This window comes from Nilaparvata lugens, chromosome 2 (assembly GCF_014356525.2).
Source record: "Nilaparvata lugens isolate BPH chromosome 2, ASM1435652v1, whole genome shotgun sequence".
NCBI classification, from domain to species: domain Eukaryota; kingdom Metazoa; phylum Arthropoda; class Insecta; order Hemiptera; family Delphacidae; genus Nilaparvata; species Nilaparvata lugens.
Window position 1 is genome coordinate 42,360,279 of NC_052505.1, and position 25,845 is coordinate 42,386,123.

The following is a 25,845-nucleotide window of genomic DNA, read 5'->3' on the forward strand; positions in this document are numbered from 1 at the left end:
CCCTATAAAAGACTACCTAAAGGATATTGAGGTTAGGTTCGCTAGTAACAGCACATATCGGCAACATTTATAACTGCCAAGTGAGAGACATACAATTCTCTTAGCAACAATCTGTTTATATAGTTGTGTGTAACTGGTAATCATAAAACACCGGGGGTTTGGATCTGCTTGGACAGAGGGGTTTTGGATTTAAATGGAATATTGTGAATAATAAATAGAAACTATTTTATTTAAAAAAACATACTATTCATTATCAAACAGCAATAAGCACAAAAAATCTGAAAAATAATACATTTTTATATCGCATGATGATTGTTAGAAAATTGAACATTGTCTGTACTTGAACCAAGATTCGCCCTAACGACCAAATGCACCAATCAGGGCACAGTATTCAATTGGTGCTAACTTGTAAATAATTTAAAAATTCTCCACGTGGATATTATTGAATACAATAATATATTCTTTTATCACTAAATTGTATGAGTAGCTCTAGGTGCATGTGTCTGTGATTTTTTTAGAAAAATATTAGCCTGTTTAAATGTATTCAATCAAAGGAACTACTTATTTGGGACACAACTACGTCATCCTGTTTTAGTGAAATCCACCAATCACAGTTAACATTTGAATTTTTGGGAATTGGGAAAAATAAGGAAGTACCTTCCCAAAAGGAAAAGAGACAATCTGCCCACTCGCCTGCCACCACTACTAGAGATAGCAGCCCAATTCGAGAGACAGAAATTTTAATCCTTTTAGATCGAAGTTAATGTGGTAATTCTATCAATTTTCAATAACTCAGTGAAGTCGAATTATGACATGACATATGTTTGCTGTTTCCTACTGCGAGGACTATACTGATTTAAACAGAGGAAAGGAGCTTGAATCGTACAGACTGGAGCCACACTACATCAACGATCTAAAATTTATCATTGCAAGTGAGTTATATTTTAAGGAATTTATTCTAGAGGGTATTAGCTAACAACTCTCCCAATCTCACTTAATTATAATGTTTTGAATATGTTTTAAACATTTTAATGTTTTTAATAAAATTCATAATGGCTAGAAACAAGGAAGTATAGAGAGGGGAAATTCTTTACGTGCTATCTTGAATGCCAACAAAAACAGCAAGGCGGCGGTGCCTCATGTAGGGAAAGAGGAGTAGTGCTGAGAAATAAGCCATCAACAAACCTGGAAAAGTATTCACAAAAATAATTATTGCAAATGATGCTGAACCCTAAAAGCATGGAATTCTCAAGGGAATTTCCGTAATTGCAAATAACTAAATTGGTAAAGCTGCTGACAGAGGTTTAGAATTTCTCGAAGCTTCCCTCAAAATTAAATGCCGCAGAATACAGTGAAAGATATTAGCCAACTACTTTGTGTATCATTTTATACAGAATGAAGAGAATCTACACAGGAAATAATAAATAGAAGCCTAGAGTATAGGTCACAGTGGTATTACTAAGGGATTTCGTGGGCACTTCGAGAAGATGGAAACAGACCTAAGTATTCTGATTCTAGTGTACCTCAGGATATCCGAACTACTTGATGCGCATTTGGTGGTCTTGTCTGGGCCGCATAATGACCGACCGACTCAAATTGGTGGATCCAGTGTTCATTGAAACGATCATAGAATGGTTATCATCGATGATGGAGAATTTTAGTTTTTTTTTATTTTTTCAAAATTATTGTACTGATTTGTTAAGTTCATTTACTTTTGTTTGTAAATTGTCAGTGTTATGAATAAATTTCAATTTCAATTTCAATTTCAATTTCAATTTCAAAACTCTAGTAATCACGTGTCAAATCACAATAAGCTATTCCACAACATTTAATATTACACATTTTCACGTAAACATGATTTTATCTGACAAAATGGCACTTTTTCAAAAAAAAATCATTTGTTAAGAGTATTTTTTTTTAATAACTACTTTCGATGATGAAAGTTCTTTGGAAAAAAATAATTCATTATCTATTCCCGCTTGTTTCATCTTTTGTTCTGGAGTTACGATTTTTTATGTAATTCCACCCCCTGTGGGGGTTGAGCATCGTACTCAAGAATGTGTTGAAAACCAGAATTCACTCACAGTATCCCTGGTTGTTGTAGGAGGCAACAAAGAAGGAACCCACTTCCAAAACCCTTCTTCTCCTTCTTAATATGCTTTGGAACTATTCATTTCTGGGATCTCACTTTTTCCATTGACTTGGCTTGTGTCATTCTTCACTTCTTTTCCTATCTGTCGGGCTTCCTTGGCCATATTTTTACTTCTTCTTAGGCCAACCCAAGGTTTTAATGTGAACCGTGCTGATTGGTGGTACTTTTATATCGTGTTTCTAACGGTGCCTGCAGGATATCAGGCACCCTCCTGTAGTATTAAGCCTTACCTGGACATGCGGGGCTCTGTCGGGGTTGACTCTACTACCATAGCTGTTCGTGGAAACCACATAAACAAACCAAATCCCAAAGCAAATCCAAAAGTATCCTTGCCTTCAAACCAGTGGGATTTGCCCCATCAGGGCAGTTTTGGAGGGGCAAAAAGAAAAACCCAAGACATCAGAGACTTGCATTTTTAAGATTGCCATCATGGATAATCTCTTTCTTGACTAGAAGTACAATACTATAGGTTTTATCGATGGAAACTATCTGATACTAGTCGGCAGGCTTGCTTCGCTCGTCTGCATTTTTCATATGGGCATGCTTCTTTCCATCAAAAAGTCAAAAGAGACTTTTAGGAACCGTTTGATTCAAATTATGTAGTCCAAGATGGAAAAAATCGTGTTTCTATTGGAATGAATAAATATTTCTCTGTAGAGACTTTGTAAGGATATTATGAAAATTATTGTATTCAGTTCAGGCATTTAGATTTTGAGAAGGAATGACGTGGTTAACTTTGTGACATTATTTTTGGTGTCACATATGCCCTGCTGGCAGCAGTCGGTAGAGCAAAAGATTTTTGAATACTTTTAATATTTTCATGCCTCCTGGAAGAGAAATACCACAAATTTCTTATCAGCTATTCAAGGAGCTCAAATAATTTTCTGCTTTCAACGGCTGCAAATGGCGGCTGCTTTAACAATTTACAGTTCTCATGACTGATCTGGTCGACTCCACAATTATAGATGCAGAAGATGTAGATAGATATAAGGGTTCTGATTTGTGTACTAGACAATATGGTATTGACACCAATGCCACTTGGCAAATCAAAGGCGACACTCTATCAGAATACCTTATAAATTCCAATAGAATTAGAATATGACCCAAGGGTCATAGTATTGAGTTGCAGCAGCACTATAATATAGTGCTTAATACTCAATACTATGACCCTTGGGTTCTTCCAAATCGGATGTGATATTTCTGAATAATTTAAATAAATCTTGAGAACGTAATATTTGTGAAGATTCAATAATCAATGCTGTATATTGCCAATATATCCAACTTATTTGGTAAAGAATATAGTTGGTTGATAATTTAAATATTTTGTCGATAATAGAAATAAAACAGACTAGAAATAGATTGGTCATGCATGAAGATAGGATCATAAATGAAGAGTACACCATTCAACAAATAAAATATATAATATACATGGAAATATCAACGAGCAATAATAAAAAATAGAACGATAAATATAAAAATAATATGAGAAAATATATATTGTAAAAAAAAATATTACAGATAGCTCACAAAATGGTTTCACTTTGCTTATTAGCATCAAATAATATATCTCATGCTTCTTTAATCAGCATGTATTCTGTCTATATGAAGGCCTACAGCTCAGTTGTCGACTTGCTGTTGCTTGTTGAATAGAATTCATGAATCTTACTTCCATCAATATGAGAAAAAAAAAATTGAAATATCTCAGGGCTTGGGTTCGGCCTTTGGTGGAATTCAGATGAAATAATTCATCTTGGGAACATGAGCTTCATGAAAATTCTTATAAATAACTGATAAAGAAGATCAATGAGTGAGCATATATAATAAATCAAATACTTATAAATATTTACTCTGTGCATACTTAAATATTAATTTCTCATGAATCGTTCTTATCAAGACTTTCCCTTAAGGTTTGAATATTTGCACAAATTTCAATATTAAGTTGGATTTTCAAATAAACCTTCGACGAGCACTCTTTATTAAACTGTGATTGAGTCATAGCACTGAGTAGATATAGAATGGCAACTCTAGCGCACTGCGCCAAAATTCTCCACCTAACCTAACCTAACAAAGGAAAAAATTTTCAACCTAACCTAACCTAACTTGGGAGAAAATTTTCAACCTAACCTAACCTAACTTATGGAATAATTTCCAACCTAACCTAACCTAACCTAACAAACCTAACCTAACCTAACATGAAATCAAGGTCAAAGTCAAGGTCAAGGTCAAGCTCAAAACTTCAAAAACTTCGTCGTAAAAAAAACTTGGAAAAAAGAAAGAAAAAATATATATAATAATAATAATAATAATAATAATAATAATAATCAAAAATAAATAAAAATTAAAAAAAATTAATAATGAAAAATCAAAAATTAGTAATAATAAATCAGAAGGTCTCCCACTCACCCTGGAGTGTTTATATAGTGTTCACAACAGTGGGAGGACCATCAGTGTTCAGTCAAGAGCTATAGAAGACACATCTGCCACGTTCAGTTCTAGGACCCGACGTTTCAGCACATTGCAGCACAGCTACACACTTCTCTTTGTGAAAAAGTATCCTAGGACACACGGCCACCATTTTGATCTTCAATAAAATAGCATATGTTCAATAAAAATAGCAATGAATTGCTGATTTTTATTCCTCAAATCCTCTTCACCCACATTTAGTAATGTAAGAAGAAGTGATCATTCTATAGAATATACAAGGAGCTTGAATATCCAAACAGTAATAAGATATCCTCTGGGTAGCATGTATGCTTTCAGATATGGATTTTAGAGTGTGATCAAATCATTGTATCACAAGGAATATTTTTCCTAGTTATATTTAACATATAGCATTCCATAGTATTCAGTCAGTGTTCAGTTACTGTTCAGTCACTGTTCAGTTACTGTTCGGTCACTGTTCAGTTACTGTTCAGTTACTGTTCAGTCACTGTTATCACTTACACCCTGAGTAGCTTGTGCCGCTGTGCCCAGAGAGGATGGAAGGATAGGGACAGCAGCCAATGGGCCACTGTGCCGTGGGAGGATGGAAGGATATGGACAGCAGCCAATGGGCCGCTGTGCCCTGGGAGGATGGAAGGATAGGGATGGCAGCCAACGGGCTGCTGTGCCCTGGGAGGATGGAAGGATAGGTACAGCAGCCAATGGGCCGCTGTGCCCTGGGAGGATGGAAGGATAGGGATGGCAGCCAATTGGCCGCTGTGACCTGGGAGGATGGGTGGAAAGGGATGGCAGCCAATGGGCCACTGTGCCTTAGGAGGATGAGAGGATAGGGACGACAGCCAACGGGCCGCTGTGCCCTGGGAGGATGGATGGATAGGGACGGCCGCCAACAGGCTTCTGTATCAGGAGAGGAGGACAGGGACATACAGCAGCCAATGGGCCACTGTATCAGGAGAGAAGGACAGGGACATACAGCAGCCAATGGGCCACTGTACCAGGACAGTAGGTCAGGGACGTATGGCAGCCAACGGGCCGCTATAGAAGGACAGGAGGTCAGGGACATATGGCAGCCAATGGGCCGCTGTACAAGGAGCAGTAAGGTTGGGAGCGGAATGCTGCGGTCTGGGGCTTGTCCGGCGTTTAAATACTCTCCCTAAGTAGAGGGGATGGAGTTGCGCCGCCTCCAGAGGCGGTAAGTTTCCTCTTGATGCGCGGAAGATGGTGCACCATCGGTTCCCTCCTTATCTCCGTGGTCAGCTAGCTTTGCTGATAGCCGAGAGTCTTTCAATAGTATTATTAATTATTTTTTTGTCACAATTTCACTTTGTGACACTGTTCAGTCACATGACTAATGGCCACGCCCACCAGCATTAGGGGCATCAATGGGGGGGGACCTATTGATCTGGTCATGCAGGAACTGTAACTCTACATGGTCATGGAGACCTCCATCACACCAGATTAATATGTCCATGGTAGACCTACTGGATGAAGATGTCCATGGGGGACCCGTCACTCTAGATCAACATGGCCATGGAGACCTGTTGCTCTAGATCAAAATGGCATTGAAGGGAGACCCATCACTCTGGATCAACATGGCCATGCTGCTCTAGATCAAAATAGCATTGAAGATAGATATTTTCAACGACTCCCACTCCACCTCCTCCATGACTTATTTAACATGGGCATCCTCAATGACACAGTCAGTATTGAAAATGTCTGTATGGCATGGTTGGGTCGTCCACTCAGTGGTCAGTCAGTCAGTTCAATTACTGATCAGTCACTGTTCAGTCTTTGTTCAGTCACTGTTCATCCACTGTTCAGTCACTGTTCAGTCAGTGGCACTTGGCATCCTAATGTACTTATAGCTAAACTATATCTAAGGAGATGGTATGTAATAAGTAAACAGTTTGGAAAACAATTAGCTCTTTATTGATCAATTCATCATCTATTTCATTGAAAAGTTTACTACAAACAGATATATCCCTGTTCCATAATTGAAGTTGTTTACTATATTGAGTGTGCAGGAAATTAATGTTTCCATGGTGTTTCTCCTTGGCCCATGTCAAGCAGGTGATGTCTCAGGTAGTAGACTCCTTTTTCAGCACTGGTCCTTGGCAAGTCCTTCCTGTTGATGTCTGATAGTCTTTGGATGTTATTCTGTGATTCCTGTAGAACACTGTTTCAGACAGAGACAATACCCTGTCATTATTGTTGAATCACCTCACAACCTCTTTCCTTCAGGTAATTGATGCTCCTTTGAGTCAAAAGTATAGGTCTAGTAGTATTTATCACCACTACATCATCCTCCTCCTCCTCCTCCTCTTCCTCCTCTTCCTCCTCCTCTTCCTCTTCCACCTCTACCTCATCATCCTCCTCCACCTCCTTATCAGATTCCTCTTCCTCATCTTCTACATGATCCTCATCCTTCTTCAGATCAAATGGGAAGATTGATGGAAAATTTGTCTCACCATAGTCACCCCACTTTGAGAATAGGAGTACCATCTTCTTTATTGTTCCAGATACACAGTTGATCCACAAAATGTCTGTTCTTCACAGATGATTCCAGCACAATGAATCTAATCTGCTATGTATCCAATATATATCCAAATTTGTACAGCATTATGATTTTGATTGTACCTCAATGTATTACCTATTGTCTAAGGTGTTGCTGTTCTCTGCTTTCTCAAGTAAAGACCTTCACCAACCTTCGATCTCTGCTATCTCAAGTAAAGACCTGTACCAACCTTTGGTTTCTGATGTCTCAAGTAAAGACCTTGATCTCCTCTCATTGATTTTTTCTTTGATGGTTGAATCTTTTGTTTCTTCCCCTTCTTAGCCACCCTGCTGACTTTCTTCAGTGATCTTTTCATACCTCCCCCAAACTTTGCCTTAGCCTTCATGATGTTGGTGACTGCTAGTGCTGCAGCTTTTTCCAACACCCCTGTATCTTCAGATCTCACTCTGTCCCAGGCTCTCTCTGCCAAGATGCTGTCTGCTACTGCTCTGCTTGCTGTATCACCACTCTTGGAATAGGCAATATCATGCTCCTTGCAAGCCTGATCAAGTTTATTGATTCCTGGATCACCTTGTGCTAATTGCTTCTCAAGTTTTGTTCCTGGTTCACAGTACTGATAGCCAGGGATATGAAGCTCAACTGGTAGAATGTCGATTGCCTTATTAACTATTGTACTAGCAGCACCCTTGATAGCTGACAGAACACCTCTTCCTCTATAGATCTTCTGACTTTTCTCCTTACGAAAATCATGCCTTGGAGCAATAGATCCTCTCCCAGTCACTTGTCTCTCAGAATGTATTTGACTGCCATCTCTGCCATCATCCAAAAGGCATTTGATTGTATTCTCATACTTGGCTTTGTTGTAGTTAACAATCTCACCTCTTGAATCATTGTTCTGTCTGTGCACACTGGTCCAGTTCAATATTTCTCCATAGGCCTGTTGTGCCATGCTATGAATTTGGAAAGTTTATTTGGAATTTAGAATTTAGAAGCACATACAATATAACTTAATAAAAGGGATTCTTGATAAACATACCTAGTGCTACAGAACGGGAATCCGGAAATGACAAGAGACACAACGGAATAGAGAGAATATATCAACTATATTGTCACCTCTTACACTTAAATTTAACAATTAATAAAACAAAAATGAAGTTACATCATGAGAACCAGAAAATAAAATTACTAAATTTAGAAAGTTATCTCTGATATAGATAATTTGTTAATAACCTACTCTGGCTGCTTTACATTGAAAACGTTTCAGATTGAATCATTAGAAGCTTAAAGGACTCTAATTTCAGAAAGAATAATTGAAAGTTATCATAGATATTGCTCAGAAGTTAATTATAAATAACTATACATATGTTAAGAAAAGATCAACATAAAATTCAGGAAACTCTTAGAACATCCAGAACACACTTAGAAATTTTTAAATCACTATCAAAATGCTATCAAATGTTAATCATATCCATTCTGTATCTTTGTAATTATTATGAAAGCAGCAAAGACAAATATTCCTAAAAAATCACATCACAGAATTCTACCATGGAAAACTATTCAAAAAATATATGTCATCAAAACAAATTTAGAAAAGGTTAGGGTCCTTGAAACTCCATTTGATACTTTACAACTTTAAAACCAATATTATTTTAAAACATTAATTTATCAATAAGGGACCTTTAAAACATTTCATATACTAGTTCAACTTTTAGTTGTTTAGTAGATTATCAAATATAAATTAAAAAACTGAAATTCCCAGCTGGATCCTTACAGAGAAAATATGGCCTCATATTTCAATGTAAAGATACAACCAGAAAATCTATTACTCAAACCTAATTAATAAAATTAGTAATCTATCTATCCCCAATAATATTTCAAAATTACGATATAACAAAAAGTCTAACTCTTTTTTTTGAAAGTCTATAGTTACTAAAACTCATTCTGTCACATCCGGAGTTCCTGGGACATTCATTTAATTTGGAAAAAAAAATGTTACCTCAAAGCTGTTTCTTCAACTCAAATTTAGGCTCAGTGATTGAGCTCTACCATCAGGAGACAGCATACCCCAAGCTTCTAGGACTGCCATCGATTCAGAGGTGTCTCAGCGGCTTAAAGACACACGTTCATGAACCCATAAATTGATGGACTCGTACATTGATCCCATACTTTGATGGAGCCGAACTATGATGTTCCCATACTTTGACCGCTGTTAGAATAAAAAATAAACTAGGATAATACCAATTGACTCAACTTCAGTTATATCATAAAGTCAACCTACTTTAGGTTATATAAAAAAATCAATACTTATTACTTTAAAACACAAATAGACATTACCTACTTCAATATCTTGATTTAATAGAAAAGAATTTATTTGTAATCAGGGTCATGCCCTTCATACAGAGAGATGAGTACATAGTATTCCATAATAGGCCTACATAAATCACAAGTTGATTGAAGAACTTTTCATAACAAGGTCTTTCGAGTATTGTTGTTGGTTTGTTCAATCAGTTCTCTTACATAAATTGCATATATAGTGTAATTCAAAAATAATAAATTACTTAAATAAATTACATGATAGGTGTTTCCTTAAGAATCAAGAAAGCTTTTCATTAGAATCAACAAACAAATGAAATCTATAACACAAAATACTGTCATTATCCAGGCTAATAGCTTCCTCTACAAAAATAATTTAAAATCAAAAAATTTCAATTTCTTCTAATAGGTACTCTACATTTCTACGTATAACATTCAAATGTATCTAAATGTATCACAACAAATTTAACACTCTGATGGAAGCTTCCATTGATAATCATTTCCTTGATTATATTATAATTCATGACATACCTTTAGTAGCGGTTATAGGAGGAAAATCTCCATTGTGAGGTGACAATTTGATATCCTCTCTTCTTAAAGCATTTACTGAGGCAAAAGAAACTAGAACATGCTATGGGAACAGATGGTTCCACAGCCAAATACTAATCAAGTCTAAAGCTGGCATAAAAGCCATGATTAACACAAAATACTGATCAGACTACATTTTGTACTGCTTATGACAGAGGACAGATGCTGAGGACAGATGCACTTTGGTACACTTGCCTGGTCTAGGAGCTGTGTGATCATCCATACTAGATAGACCTAACCAACGTTAACTGTGATTGGCAGTTACCATTTTATTGAAAATATTCATCACAATTTCTGCCAATAGAAAGGAACTGTACAACTACAATTTAAGATACATTCTCCCACCAAGTGACAGCAAGAGAGGTCATGAACCAGCACTGATGCTCCAAGAAAATTGTTGATTTTCTTAGTACTATAACTTCTACGCACACACTAACAAAGTAGACACAACATGACACAGAAAACCAAAACAGCGAAATCCATTTTCATAACAGGCTGACTTCTCATGATAATTCCCAAAATCCTCATCACTCACAATTGTAACTATGAATACTGCTACACTGTCTGTCAGCGGATTCAACTAATGCACGATTTGGATTCTTCTTGAAAATCAACTCACAAAGTCCCAATGTAGCTGTGAAGGTCTTTTCTTCCTCATCTACAGGGTCAGTCAGCACAATTTCATCACCATTCTCTCCAAAAGCTAAATACTTATTGCCCAGGTAGTAAGCATTGTCTCTCACTCTTGGCCCAAAAGTGTCATCAAAATTGTCATTGTCCTTGCTCAATGATCCTCTAATGTAATCAGCTACCTGTTTTCCAGCTAGATCAGTTTGATCAAGAATATTCTGAACTGTTGTACTGTGACTTTCATTCAATAATTGTTCAATATTCTTATCATCATCCTGTCCATCTCCAGACAGCTCCTCATCACTGCTATCTTCATATCCTCTACTCATATTTTACTCCTCACCCTCATCCTCTTCAAATGCCTGCTTTCCTGCTTTCCATAGTTGTTGTCCAACTCATGAGGTGCCTGCTATTGGACTTGAAACTTCTCCAGTTCCATTTGATTCAAATGTTGGTGACTCTTCATCAATGCTAGAGAGTTGGAGCTTATGTTTTGCTTTCCTTGCACCAGTAAGTCCACGCCTTGTATATGTGGCATGTTCAACAATTGGTGTTGTTGGTGGAGTAGGATATATGTGGTGTGTTGAGGCTGCTGAGGAAGGACGATGATCTGATGATGGCAACTCTGGCTTGGATTGTCTCTGCCTACCCTTCACATGCCTGGAGTGCATTTTTATTCTAGGCTTTAGATACCTGGGATGCTTCATGGATGCTCTTGATGGAGGTAGTTGTGGTTGTTGAACTGGCATCTGTTGGAGAGTTTCGACTAGGTTGGCTAGTGGCTCAGCTAGAGGTTTAAAGTGTTCCACATGTTTCTCTTCAATTCGTCTACCCAGCATGATTTCCTTATGCCTTCTTTAGATTTCATGCTTCAGCCTAGCAATCTCCAATATGGTAGGAGCAACCTCCTCCAATGTTGGCTTATGGTTCCTTTGTTTGATATACATACTGGACAGTGTTTATCAGTCTGAGGTCTGAGAGCTTGAGCTCAGCTATTTATACATCTTGGACCAATTCCAAGTGTCAAGTGCGACTGACTGAACAGTGACTGAACAGTAACTGAACAGTGACAGAACAGTGACTGAACAGTGACTAAACAGTGACTGATCAGTAATTGAACTGACTGACTGAACACTGAGTGGACGACTCAACCATGCCATACAGACATGTTTAATACTGACAGTGTCATTGAGAATGCCCATGTTAAATAAGTCATGTCTATACATGGAGGAGGTGGAGTGGGAATTGTTGAAAATATCCATCTTCAATGCCATTATGATCTAGAGCAGCATGGCCATGTTGATCTAGAGTGATGGGTCTCCCTTCAATGCCATTTTGATCTAGAGCAACAGGTCTCCATGGCCATGTTGATCTAGAGTGATGGGTCTCCCATGGACATCTTCATCCAGTAGGTCTACCATGGACATATTAATCTGGTGTGATAGAGGTCTCCATGACCATGTAGAGTGACAGGTCCTGCATGACCAGCTCGATAGGTCCCCCCCATTGACGCCCCTAATGCTGGTGGGCGTGGCCATTAGTCATGTGACTGAACAGTGACTGAACTGTAACTGAACAGTGACTGAACAGTAACTGAACAGTGACTGAACAGTAACTGAACACTGACTGAATACTATGGAATGCTATTATGTTAAATATAACTAGGAAAAAATATTCCTTGTGATACAATGATTTGATCACACTCTAGAATTCTGAAAGCATACATGCTACCCAGAGGATATCTCATTACTGTTTGGATATTCAAGCTCCTTGTATATTCTATAGAATAATCACTTCTACTTACATTACTAAATGTGGGTGAAGAGGATTTGAGGAATAAAAATCAGCAATTCATTGCTATTTTCATTGAACATATGCTATTTTATTGAAGATCAAAATGGCTGCCATGTGTCCTAGGATATTTTTTCAGAAAGAGAAGTTTGTGGCTGTGCTGCAATGTGCTGAAACCTCAGGTCCTAGAACTGAACCTGGCAGATGTGTCTTCTATAGCTCTTGACTGGACACTGATGGTCCTCCCACTGTTGTGAACACTATATATACACTCCAGAGTGAGTGGGAGACCTTCTGATTTATTTTTATAATTTTTATTTATTTTTGATTTTTCATTATTAATTTTTTTTTATTTTTCATTTTTTTTTTTTCATCATTACTATTTTTATTTTTTTTCTACATTTTTCCTTGACCTTGACCTTGACCTAAGGTTAGGTTGGGTTAGGTTTGTTAGGTTGGGTTGAAAATGTTTTCCTAAGTTAGGTTAGGTTAGGTTGGAAATTTTTTCCTAATTCAGGGTAGGTGGCGTATTCTGGCGCAGTGCACTAGAGTCGCCATTCTATATCTACTGCACTGAGGGCCCTTTTTAATAACTATTGAACTCATGTGTCAATCTTACACAATTATTGATGGCGGCCTGGATTCGTCTCCTGTGTCCTAAGCCTTTTCTGGTGGGCTGCTGTCGTCCTCTTCAGTGGGAATACTTGAATTTAACAACTCATATCACTGAGTTATATTAATTTTATTTTTAAATATATCAATCAAAACTTAAACCTTTAAAAATTATTTAATGTACAACAAGGGATTCAGTCTAATGCTCTCATAATTGGTGGGTGTCCCTGGTGACCTCTGGCAAGCAAGTGGGTATGAGTCTTCCCCTATTCTTTCTCAACGATACTTCCGACTTTCTAATTTGCATAAAATTTAAATATTCTCTCCCATTGGTGGATTTTAAATACTCCATGATGACGTAATTTGGTACTGTCAAATAGTCCATAACATAACAGCATATTACTATTCATTTGTTGAATATTTTAGTCTTAAACTCTTATTTTTTATCTTCACTACATAATTTTGTATATTCTATAACAATAACAATTTTTTTATAATTTTTATAAAGACCACGTGGAGATTTTGAATTAAATCATTTTTAGCACCAGTCAAATACTGCATTATGATTGGTACATCCCTAGACTACAATATGTATTAATGCAATTAATTGAATTGAATCCCATTTCCTTTATCTTTTTGTTTTTTTTTTATTATTTACGTTCCTGCTCAATTATATAATCAAAATTTTTGTGTTTTCCTAATTGTTTTTGGCGACATTTATTTGTCATACTAAATCCTCTTATCCTAGTCTCAGTGAATGCTGCCTAGACACAATTAATTTGCTACAAGGTGTCTGGCTAATTTTCAAATATACGGCTTGACTGATTACTAAGGTCGCCGACAAGCTAATGTAAAAGAACCTAACCTCAAACATTATTATTAAATAATTACAACAAGACTTTTATTTTCATTTGGCTGTTAATAATCATAGCCTTGAGAGCCGTTATTATCTTATCTCTAAACAATTGATACTGTAACTGGTGATAACATTTTCCAGCTTCTTGTGCTGAGACCTAACAATTTTCTTTCAATATTAGTTTTTGGTAAACACCCAAAAAATATTGTTACAACTTACAAAACATTCATATCAAACTCTCTCAAGTATGAATTTTCCGATAAATGAAGAAATTGCATAGAAAACTAAATGAAAAACTGGAGAAGAGAAAAATATTACACGGACCTGTGGAACAGATGTAAACAATGTAAATAAAGGGCATTGGAATAAACATTATTCACAACTTTGTATAACCGTAATTTCTCAATGCAATATAATGCTGTATAAAGTCAACATTGATGTTTAGATGTACATTGTGAGATCATTATGGAGTCTCCTATTTATAAATAGTGAGGAAAGGCCCATTAGTCCTACTTGTGGTTGTAAGTAACGCAGTGAATCCTCTATAATGGGGGTATCCACGATCTTTGTGTTATCAAGTTGAAGTGTATGTTGAGTCAGTTGCAATTCAGCTGAATTCTATTCCAATGTACTACTATAGCAACTGACTCAACACATGACATTTTAACTCGATAACACAATATTGTGAATACCCCTATAAGAATAATAAGAAATATGTTGACTTTCTAATGATATTATTCTTAAAGAATAATCAATGAGCCCCAAATAGCACGTTATTTGATCTAGAAACTTGCCATCCTGGCCTATTTTTACTTTCCTTGCCCTATTACCATAGGTAAGGAAAGTATTGCTTTCCGGAAAAGATTAAGGTACCCCAATTTCTAAATTTCTATACGTTTCAAGGTCCCCTGAGTCCAAAAAAGTGGTTTTTGGGTATTGGTCTGTATGTCTGTATGTGTGTGTGAGTGTATGTGTGTGTGTGTGTGTGTGTGTGTGTGTGTGTGTGTATGTGCATGTGTGTATGAGTGTATGTGCATCTGTGTACACGATATCTCATCTCCCAATTAACGGAATGACTTGACATTTGGAATGTAAGGTCCTTACAATATAAGGATCCGACACAAACAATTTCGATCAAATACGATTCAAGATGGCGGCTAAAATGGTGAAAATGTCAAAAACAGGGTCTTTCGCGATTTTCTCGAAAACGGCTCCAACGATTTTAATTAAAGTTATGCCTAAAATAGTCATCGATAAGCTCTATCAACTGCTATAAGTCCCATATCTGTAAAAATTTCAGGAGCTCCGCAACATCTATGCAAAGTTTGATTTTAGATTCTCAATATTATCAGGCTTCAGATACAATTTGAACAAAACATTTTGAGTGGAATAGATTGAGCATAAGAATCTCTACAATTAATGTTCAGTAACATTTTCACCTAAAATTAAAAATAAGCTCGAAATTCAAGAAAATGTGATTATTCAATTGCAAACTGTTGGCAACGGTTGATTCTATTAAATTATTCACTATGAAGAGATAGCCGACCTCGTGTGTCTCCAGCGTTATTGCCCTGTCACCAGCTGGCCCAAATCTTTGAATAGTAGACATGAGATGCGCGGGAACACTAGCGTCAGGTGATCAATTTTCATAACGGAAAGGAAAGTTGTGTGAGTGCGCCACACCAGATTTTATCAATAGCAGTTCAAGCCTCAAATAGATTAATCCATAGTTGTATCAGTCTATGGTAGCATTTGAGTCAGTTGGTGGTTGTAACCAAATTTATAGTTGGATTTCAATTGATAATACAGGCCTATAATCACATAGAAATATCAAATAGAATTTTCTTGACTCTCCATTACCGTACATAAAAATATATTTTATATGTTCTATTTGACTTGTTCTCTTCTACCAGATTTGGTGGAAAAATTCTGGAACTCAGTTGTTTGTTGTGTACCAAAATTTTGAGTTATTAAATAGAATTTATTCTATCTTAAGTAAGTAATTTTCAGTTCCCATAAAGATAGTAAATTTATTCTTGTTCATTGGCAACTTAGCCAGCATTTCTAAAATCATTATAATTATGATCAGAATCTTATTAAAGTCCTTGGTTCCCACGATCCCACTTGGAATTATCTATTCTCACGACAGATTTAGACGCCAGAAGTATGCTGAATCAATCCCATAATTCTAAACTTGCAAAAGGGAAATAACTTTTCTCTCCTAGTTTCCTTCTTGCTTGAACGTATCACCTTCCTTATTTACTGAGGAGAAAGAGAGTGGGCGAAGAGAAATTCACAGGCGATCGGGTAAATATTTTAAAGTTTTATGGTAGAACTGATCAGTCTGGAAGCCTCTGAAAACTAGGAGAGCGATCATTCTAATCCCATCTGTCATAGTGTTAACTGTTTCTTGAGATTTTCTTTTAATTTCCAGTAATGTTTTCGTTTGGGGGTACATTCTCATTCTCTCCAGGAGAATTTAATTGATTGTCCAAGTAAATCGGACATCTTTTGAAGTTACTTTAAATGTAGGCTAAGAGTAATATTTAGAAGTAAAGTCCCCCTTTTGAGAATACAGTAATAATGGGATAGCTTGAATTAATAAATGACGATTGATTGATTCCTCTATACTTTGGATCTTCAATACCCCTTTTGGGTTTCTGTATCGGGCCGAGAATTTTCATTGTAAAAGGGCCGGCGACTTCTTCCAACCATGGATGGAATCGTACGTCATTGAATGCTGATGAGGAGAGAACAAGACTAGCTCCCTTTTGGATCTGTTGCCGCGACGCCTGAACAATCCTGGAGGACGACCAATCATCTTCACCCTTCATCCATCTCCGCCAGGGACTCTGGACATCGCGATGACAACTACAAGATGAGTACTTGATCTTTCCCCATCGGAATTCAATGTGTCCCTTAAATTTTGGTCTCTTAAAGACGTAAATGCAGTTAAATTTGGTCTCTTAAAGACAAAGATAATCTTTAATTGAAGAAAGTATTTATTGTAAAGTGTTGTTTGAATTTAAATATTTAATATAGAGGCAATCAATCGTCGAATGATTTTCATTTCGGATTCCTCACCACTAGAATAGTACTAGAAATTTCACTAACCCCTCCACCATCGGGGTCTTGCACGATTTCCAAACTTAATTATAGTTGTCTGAGAATTTAGGTTCTCAAAAGACACTATAAAATTGGTAGTAGAACATACGGTTAATCAGTGAATTTTCTGGTCCTGTTTTTGTGTTGGAATTGGAAATTTAAATTTGAAATGGGAAAATTGAATTCTGATGGAATATTATTAAATTAATGAAATTTTAAAGTGATTTAATGAGAAGCAGGTTCCAGACTATCAGATTCCATTTATTTATTTAAAGTAGGAAAAATTTCAGTGATATTGAATTATCAAGCTTTTCAATTGTGTAGAAGTAATAAGTATTAATAATTAGTAGATTTGATTATAATTGGATAACATGGCGGTTACACTGGAGATAGTGAAAACGGCATTCACAAGTAACTGTGTAATTAATTAATTTTTGTCTCATAAAATTAACCCGGATGTATTAGTAAAAGATGAACTTCTGTTTAAATTGGAAATCCTAGGTTTAGATAGATCGGAAATGCAAAGTCAGACAGTTGATTGTCTGAGAAATTTGTTTAGACAAAAGATCGCTGACCTCACTGAACGTAGGCAAGTGTCCTATGAAACGTTAAGATCTCATAGCACAATAAAAGAAATTAGCTCTCGAATTCTATATTTATTGGAAGAAATTGAATCAATGTCGGAACTGACTAGAAAAGAAATTGTGAAATTAGAATCGAAGACTCTTCATTTCATTTCAGTGATTGAACAATCTTTGAAAGCCTTTCCAACAATAACACCAGATAAACAAGGAAAATCAATGACCTTGTTGTATGAAATGATAAATATGTTGCCTTCTATCATTGCTCGTACTGTAGATTTGCAAAGTAAACAAGTTAAGAGTAGGCCTCCTTCTCCAGCTAATATGAAATCGCCTAGTGCATTCTCGTTTCCAAATACATCAAATATTGTAGTTTCAAATCAACCAGGTACAAGTAAACTATTGAATATACCTTCTGTGAACATAATAAATTCGCCAACTGGAGAGGTGAATGCAGCTGCAGGCCCTGACAATAATATAATTTTGAGTCAAAATCAAAATCAGGTACAACATTCAATGTATTCAAAAATACATAACCCCATTGAATCTTTGATTAAAAATTTGAAACCTACTGATGGTCTGAACATTCATGATTTGTTATCATTTCTAACAATTGCACTAAAAATTCAGTCATTTTCTCAAATAGATGACGGCCAGATGCTAAAACTATTAGTGCCATTCACAGTTGGGCCTCTATGCGATAAAATCAGTATGGCGATCAATTCAAGTCACTCTTTTGATAAATTTCACCAGGAGATTCTGAACTATTTTGTACCACAGAGACTTATGTCAACAATAGTCAAAGATCGATTTTATCGACTGCAAGCGCCGGTTGAGCCTATATCAGCTTACGTGGTGTCAATAAAAGAGAGTGCTTTGCTATTGAGATTGGAAAAATCAGAAGCTGAAGTCGTATCTACAATATTAAGTGGTCTGAGTCCTCACGAAAGGTCAAGGTTAATTTTCATGAGCAAACCTACAACTCTAGCCCAATTAGATGAAATCTGTATCCAGGCACAAAATTTACATTTTGCAGACATCGAGAGAGATGCTTTCTATAGGACTAATAGGGATAATAACAATACACCTCAATTTGAAAAGAGACCCATAAATAACTATCCCAACAGAGGATACAGGCAGGGATTTGTATGCTATAAATGCAATGGACCCAATCACATTGCAAGAAATTGCACTAAGAATTTAAACTCCAACCTAGACTCATCAACAAAAAAAACTTAGTGTCAAAAGTAAATAAAGTAGAAAAACAATCAAAATTTAAATCAATGAAAAATAAAATTTCTAATTCTAAGAAACGTTTCATTCAAAATTTGCAAAGAAAATCTGAAAATAAAGTGTGTGGGATGATTTATTCTAACAAAGCTCTTCCCTTTGTACCAGCGAATTTCAATAATGGTGAAACTACATTCCAATGTCTAGTTGACTCTGGTTCAGCGTTTTCAATAATAAAAGCCTCCACACTTCAGGAAATAATTAGCAGTAATAAACTTAAAGAAATTGAGATCATTGAAGATCAAGTTATTTGTTCGACTGCAGACTCTTCTAAATAAGTTATGAATATGTCGTGCATTTTGAAAATTAAAATAGAAATATTCTCATGGAAATTCCGATTTTTAATTGCTGATAACTTGCCAGTTGAAATAATTTTGGGATGTGACTTCATAGAGCACTCTCAAATCCTTGTGAATTTGATAAGAAGAAACTTTTCCTTTGACTTCAGTCCTCACTTGAAATTTCATTCAATTAATAAAGATTTTTCTAACAATTCCGAAATTCAAGTTCATAATATCATGGAGAGACTGGCTCCAATGGACTTATCGCATTTGAGTTATTTTGATAGGAGTAGTCTAGAGAAATTGATCAGTAAACACGCAGATGTTCTGACTGAGAAAATTGGATCAACCGATCTAATAAAATATGATATTAAATTAACATCCAACAAGGTTGTCAGATCTCAACCGTATTCCATGAATCCAATCAAGTTAGAATATCTAAGAAAAAAGATTCAACAGCTACTAGATGAAGATATAATTGAACCCTCAACATCGCAGTACTCGTCACCTTGTTTATTGGTGCCCAAACCAACTCCAAATTCTTATCGTTTGTGCATTGATTATCGTCGCCTAAATAAGGTAATAGAGTTACAGTCAGCTCCATTAGGAAATATTCACGAATGTTTTCATTATTTTTCAAATGCTAAGTGGTTTTCGTGCATTGATTTGACTAGCGCTTATAACCAAATCCATTTGACTGAAAAATCGAAGCATCTAACAGCGTTCATAGCACCATTTAACTTGTATCAATTCAAGCGTTTGCCATATGGAATCAGTTGTGAATCAGCTGTTTTGATCAACTTAATGCAGAAATTGTTTGGTGACTTGCGTTTCAAGGGATTATTTTTTTATTTGGATGATTTGATTATAATTATATACTGACACTCTCGAAAATCATTGGAAATTATTAGATGAAGTTTTCTGTAGATTAAAACGATCAAACCTGACAGTGAACCCTCAGAAATGTAACTTTGCTGCTAACAAGATCAATTTCTTAGGTCATTTGGTTTCTCATAATAGTATTTCGATCGACCCAGAAAGAACAAAACCAATTGTTAATTTTCCTGTTCCAACTAAAGTAAAAGGAATTGAACGATTCTTGGGAATGGTGCAGTTTTTCTCTAAGTTTATCCCCAACTTAGCACAGATTTCAGCCCCATTGAATGCCTTGAGGAAGAAAAATGCGAAATTCATATGGAATGATGAATGTCAAAAATCGTTTGATAAACTAAAACAGATTCTGTCACAGCCTCCGCTTCTAAAAATGGCTGATTTCAATGAGAAGTTTATTTTGAGCACTGATGCTTCTTCAATTGCAATAGGATGTGTGTTGGGTCAGATGCAAGATGGAGCTTTTGCCCCAATCGCTTATGCATCATGTACCCTATCACCATTAGAACGAAAATATTCCACCTATGAAAAGGAAACTATAGCTGCACTTTATGGAGTTGAGAAATTCAAATATTTCCTTGAACATACAAAATTCATTCTGAGAACTGATTGTAATGCACTGCAATTTGTCTTGAACCACCCAAAGCAACTTGGTAGGATAAGGAGATGGGTTCTAAGGTTATTTGCCTTTCAGTTTACTACAGAGCATGTGAAAGGCGTTGACAAAAAGGTCGCCGATTGCTTAAGCCGTATGTTTGAAGACTCTCCTCCCGAAGTGATAGAACAGAATTTATGTAGTATAAATTTAGTAGATTTCCCACTCAGTTTCACTGATATTTCAACCTATCAGAAGCAGGACGAATTTGTGAAGGAGATATTGCAATCAGCGAGTGCTGGTAATGATATTTTTCCGTATCAAATAAAAAAGGGAATTCTAGTATGCAATGTTCGAAATTCAACTGAACCAAAAATAGTACTTCCCCAAGTTCTAAAACCTATGGTTTGCAAGTATTACCACGAATCTTTGTTTGGCGCTCATCTAGGATATACAAAAACTTTGAATAAAATTAAACAGGTTTTCACTTGGGAAGGAATATCTAAAGATGTAGGAGTATTTATTAAGAACTGTAAAATATGTGCATTATCTAAACCAGCACAGAAGGCTAATTATGGCTAAATGGCTTCCAGTGTTGCTTCTTACCCCATGGAGAAATTATTTATAGATTTTGTAGGAAAACTCCCAAGATCTTCTAAAGGTAATTGCATGATTTTTAGCTGTCTCGACGCTTTTATTAAGTATTGCTGGCTGATTGCAGTCAGAGAAGCCAATGCTAATACCGTTTGCAATGAACTACAAAGGATTTTCACTAATTTCGGTGTACCTAAAATAATAGTGTCAGACAATGGACCACAATTCAAATCTAATATATTCAATAATTTCTGTTTTCAAAGAGGCATTTCACATGTCACGTGTACTCCATACCACCCTTAATCCAACGCTGTTGAAAGAGTACATAGGAATTTGAAATCTGCACTTATTGCATTCTCTTCTCATGACCACACAAATGGGATGTACCACTCAGTTGGTTACCTCTAGCATTTAATTGTAGCTTCCATGAAAGTAGTAAGTATACTCCTTATGAGTTGATATTCAGGCATAAACCAACTCACCCACTCACGAATATATGGGTAATAGATGAAATACTGCCCCAGAAATTCAGTGAAAATACGAGAAAATTGTGGAAACAAGCTCATGAAAACCTCTTAAAATCGCAGAGTAAAGCGAAGGAAAGATTTGACTTACAAATAAGTAGAATCCCTTTCAAAACTAATGATAGAGTTCTCCTAAAAGCTAATCCAATTAGTAGAGCTGCTGATAAAATTTCGGCAAAGTTAGCACAAAAATGGTCTGGCCCATTCATAATAAAAGAATGGACTTCACCTGTATCTGTAAAGTTATTTTCCATGGATGGGAATACATTCATACGAGGTGCACATGTATCACAATTGAAATTAGATAAGAGCATTAATTCATAAGAAATCAGGTGGACGCATCTGAATTTCGTGACTGTGGTATCATGTCTTTGAAGTTGTAATAATTGAAAGTCGACTATAAACAAGAGAGAAATTTCCTAGGTAGTAATATAAGTTCATGGCCATGATTATAGTGATAAGAATATTAGGAAGATATGGGTAAAATAGGATAAATAAGTAGAATTATTATAATAATCGTAATTGGAGTATAATCTTATATAATATCAAGTTTTTATATATAATCAATTAAACTATATCGTTGTGAATAAGGCATAATCAGTTTATTATTGTGTACTCAAGTAGGATTATTCAGTTAGGTTGTAGTATTTTATTCACGTACTATAGTATTCATTGGCAATATAGAAATAGGTTAGTAGTGTTAATGTGTAACTAGATTAAGTATTGGATGAAAAGCTTGATATATCAATAATTCTCAGAGTAGTTCATTGTTCTAGTAAGGTTTCATGATAATTTTGTTGATATTATGATATCGTTAAATGAGTAATTTGAGTAATGTTGACTTCGAACGGCTAGCTCTGTTCAGAGAGAATAGGATCCAGACAGAGTCAATCCAATTTTCTCTGACTGCATTCGATGTAAGTTACTCTCTCTCACAACCTTCATGACTTGTAGTAGTAGTAAGTGTTTGCTCGGAGAACCAGTCAACGACGCTAGATCGCGCTGGGCCCGCGCTTTTCTTCGGTTCGACTGACTCCGAATGCTGTGGATTCTCCCCACACCCTTTCAATTGGCGCGCTCACCTATTCAAAATTTTGGAAGTTTTTTCATTGGCGTCCAACTTTCCTTTAACAGGGGGAGAATCTGTACCAAAATTTTGAGTTATTAAATAGAATTTATTCTATCTTAAGTAATTTTCAGTTCCCATAAAGATAGTAAATTTATTCTTGTCCATTGGCAACTTAGCCAGCATTTCTAAAATCATTATAATTATGATCAGAATCTTATTAAAGTCCTTGGTTCCCACGATCCCACTTGGAATTATCTATTCTCACGACAGATTTAGATGCCAGAAGTATGCTGAATCTGTTTCTTGAGATTTTCTTCCAATTTCCAGTAATGTTTTGTTTGGGGGTACATTCTCAATCTCTCCAGGAGAATTTAATTGAATGTCCAAGTAAATCGGACATCTTTTGAAGTTACTATAAATGTAGGCTAAGAGTAATATTTAGAAGTAAAGTCCCCCTTATGAGAATACAGTAATAATGGGATAGCTTGAATTAATAAATGACGATTGATTCCTCTATACTTCGGATCTTCAATACCCCTTTTGGGTTTCTGTATCGGGCCGAGAATTTTCATTGTAAAAGGGCCGGCGACTTCTTCCAACCATGGATGGAATCGTACGTCATTGAATGCTGATGAGGAGAGAACAAGACTAGCTCCCTTTTGGATCTGTTGCCGCGACGCCTGAACAATCCTGGAGGACGACCAATCATCTTCACCCTTCATCCATCTCCGCCAGGGACTCTGGACATCGCGATGACAACTACAAGATGAGTACTTGATCTTTCCCCATCGGAATTCAATGTGCCCCTTAAATTTTGGTCTCTTAAAGACGTAAATGCAGTTAAATTTGGTCTCTTAAAGACAAAGATAATCTTTAATTGAAGAAAGTATTTATTGTAAAGTGTTGTTTGAATTTAAATATTTAATATAGAGGCAATCAATCGTCAAATGATTTTCATTTCGGATTCCTCACCACTAGAATAGTACTAGAAATTTCACTAACCCCTCCACCATCGGGGTCTTGCACGATTTCCAAACTTAATTATATTTGTCTGAGAATTTAGGTTCTCAAAATACACTATAGTTGTTGCAAGTGAAATAGAATAGCATAATACAACAATAGAGTGGCACAATCATAATAATTTCACTCGATGAGAAAGAAAAATATGAAAAACAAAGAAAGTGGCAAAATCGTAATAATTCACTCAATGAAAGATTTAAGAAATGTTACTATTCCTCAAAAATGATGAAACATGAAATTATATAAAACAAAATTATGAGAAGATGCTGAAATAACATAAAAATTAGGCTGGAATTCACATCATTACATCTTATTAATTAATGTTCATAAGTGAAGCAATACCACATGAATTATGGCATTATGTTGTGGTACACTTGTTGATGATGGTGTGGTGTATTGTGCATTTTGTATCGATTGTGGATGTGGATACTGAGGGTGTGAAAAGTATGGATGTGGATTGTGTGTGGATTGTGCTCCTAGACTGCTCCCTGCAAGCCATATATGTCTCATTATGTTAGTAATTTTTGTTCGGGCTTCATATTTCTGCTCCTCATTGAATCTCTTCAATTGAGGAAGCAGTGGCAGCAAGAAATACTTGTCCTCATCGACCTCTTCTTCACTCTTTTTTTTCCCAAAGGATGTCTAACAACGCCTCCTCATAGTTATTGGATGAAGATCGTCTCTTACGTTTCTGTAAAATCGGAGAATTTTTGGGGTCCTGACTCTCAAAAACAGAGCTTGAATCTTCCTCATTCTCGCTGTCTCTCTTATCAGAACTGTTTGATGTGCTCCTACATTTTATGGAGTCACACAGAAATAGGAGTTTTCTATTTCCGTTTTTTTTTACTGCCCCAGATCCTGACGGAATATTTTTTTGAAATTCATATTCTCTCTTGAAGCACGTCCTCAGATTCTTCCACTTTCTCTGTGATTCCAGTCCTGAAAATAAATAAACCCAGCTCATATATAATAATTTGAAAACTATCTCAAATGCCCAAATCAATTTGATTTTTGCATTGGTAGCATGCTTAGAAGCACACTCAAATCAACCAAATATCTATTTCATTTCCTGTATGGTGTGTATTATTAGTCCAATAATGTTAAGAATCTAAATTTCTATTGTTTTAGATATCTAGCTACTGGTAACAGTATCTCATCCCTACATTTCGAATATTTGTTGGGAGTTCCAACAATCAGATGGATAATCAAGGAGACCTGTGAGACTCTATGGAAATGACTACTTCAAACTAATATGGGATTAAAGTTTTTTATAATAAACTGGTATGGGATTAAAGTTTATTATAGAAAACTTTAATCCCATATCAGTGAATGAAGTTTGTAAATAGTAATTATAAAACGCAATAAGCAACTAATTACTTATACCCCAACACATATAATTTATAGTGGGGTGTATATTTATTCATTGAAATTATCATTTATTCATTGTTGAAACACTGCCGATTTATGTAGTTACATTACAATTCTATATTATCAATATTCTAATGTTTCATTTAATCTTTATTGTGATTGATAATTTTTCATAATATGTGAAATTTGTTGCATAATTAGCTGTTGTACTGTATTTTATTGTAGATTCGTGTATGAACCAGAATATATTGTAACTTACTTGAATGAATAATTCTAATTCTAAACTTACATGCCGGCTTTCAGTGAGAAAATCGTGGCTTAACATTTCAGTAGGATTCTACAAGGACACAGATTTTCCGAATTGTATTGGTGCCGTTGACGGCAAGCACGTACAAATTCAAAAGCCGAATGCAAGCGGGTCCGAATTGTTCAACTACAAATCGTTCTTTCCTGTTGTACTGTTAGCTATAGCTGATTCGAGATGCAATCTCATCTACATTGATGTCGGGGCTTTTGGTTCTTCAAGTGACTCTAAGGCTACTTTCACACGATAGGAGACTTGCAACTTGAACACTGAACAGTGAAAATCAGAAATCAGAAATCTTCTATCTATATTTTTAAGGAAGTT

General features: G+C 35.9%; 1 protein-coding gene across 1 annotated transcript; it reads right to left on the bottom strand.

Moving 5' to 3' along the window:
* Positions 1-7,059: 7,059 nt before the first annotated feature.
* Positions 7,060-10,969, bottom strand: LOC111051538. The gene is made up of 2 exons (XM_039420083.1): positions 10,579-10,969; positions 7,060-8,048 (listed from the first exon to the last, which is right to left on the bottom strand). The coding sequence occupies exons 1-2, from the start codon at positions 10,967-10,969 to the stop codon at positions 7,312-7,314; spliced, it is 1,128 nt and encodes a 375-aa protein (XP_039276017.1). The 3' UTR covers positions 7,060-7,311.
* Positions 10,970-25,845: the final 14,876 nt, after the last annotated feature.

Coding starts and splice junctions, on each gene's coding strand:
- LOC111051538 (XM_039420083.1), bottom strand. CDS start 10,969: ATGAGTAGAGGATATGAAGATAGCAGTGATGAGGAGCTGTCTGGAGAT. Junction 8,049..10,578: donor TGCATTAGTTGAATCCGCTG/ACAGACAGTGTA, acceptor GCATGGCACAAC/AGGCCTATGGAGAAATATTG.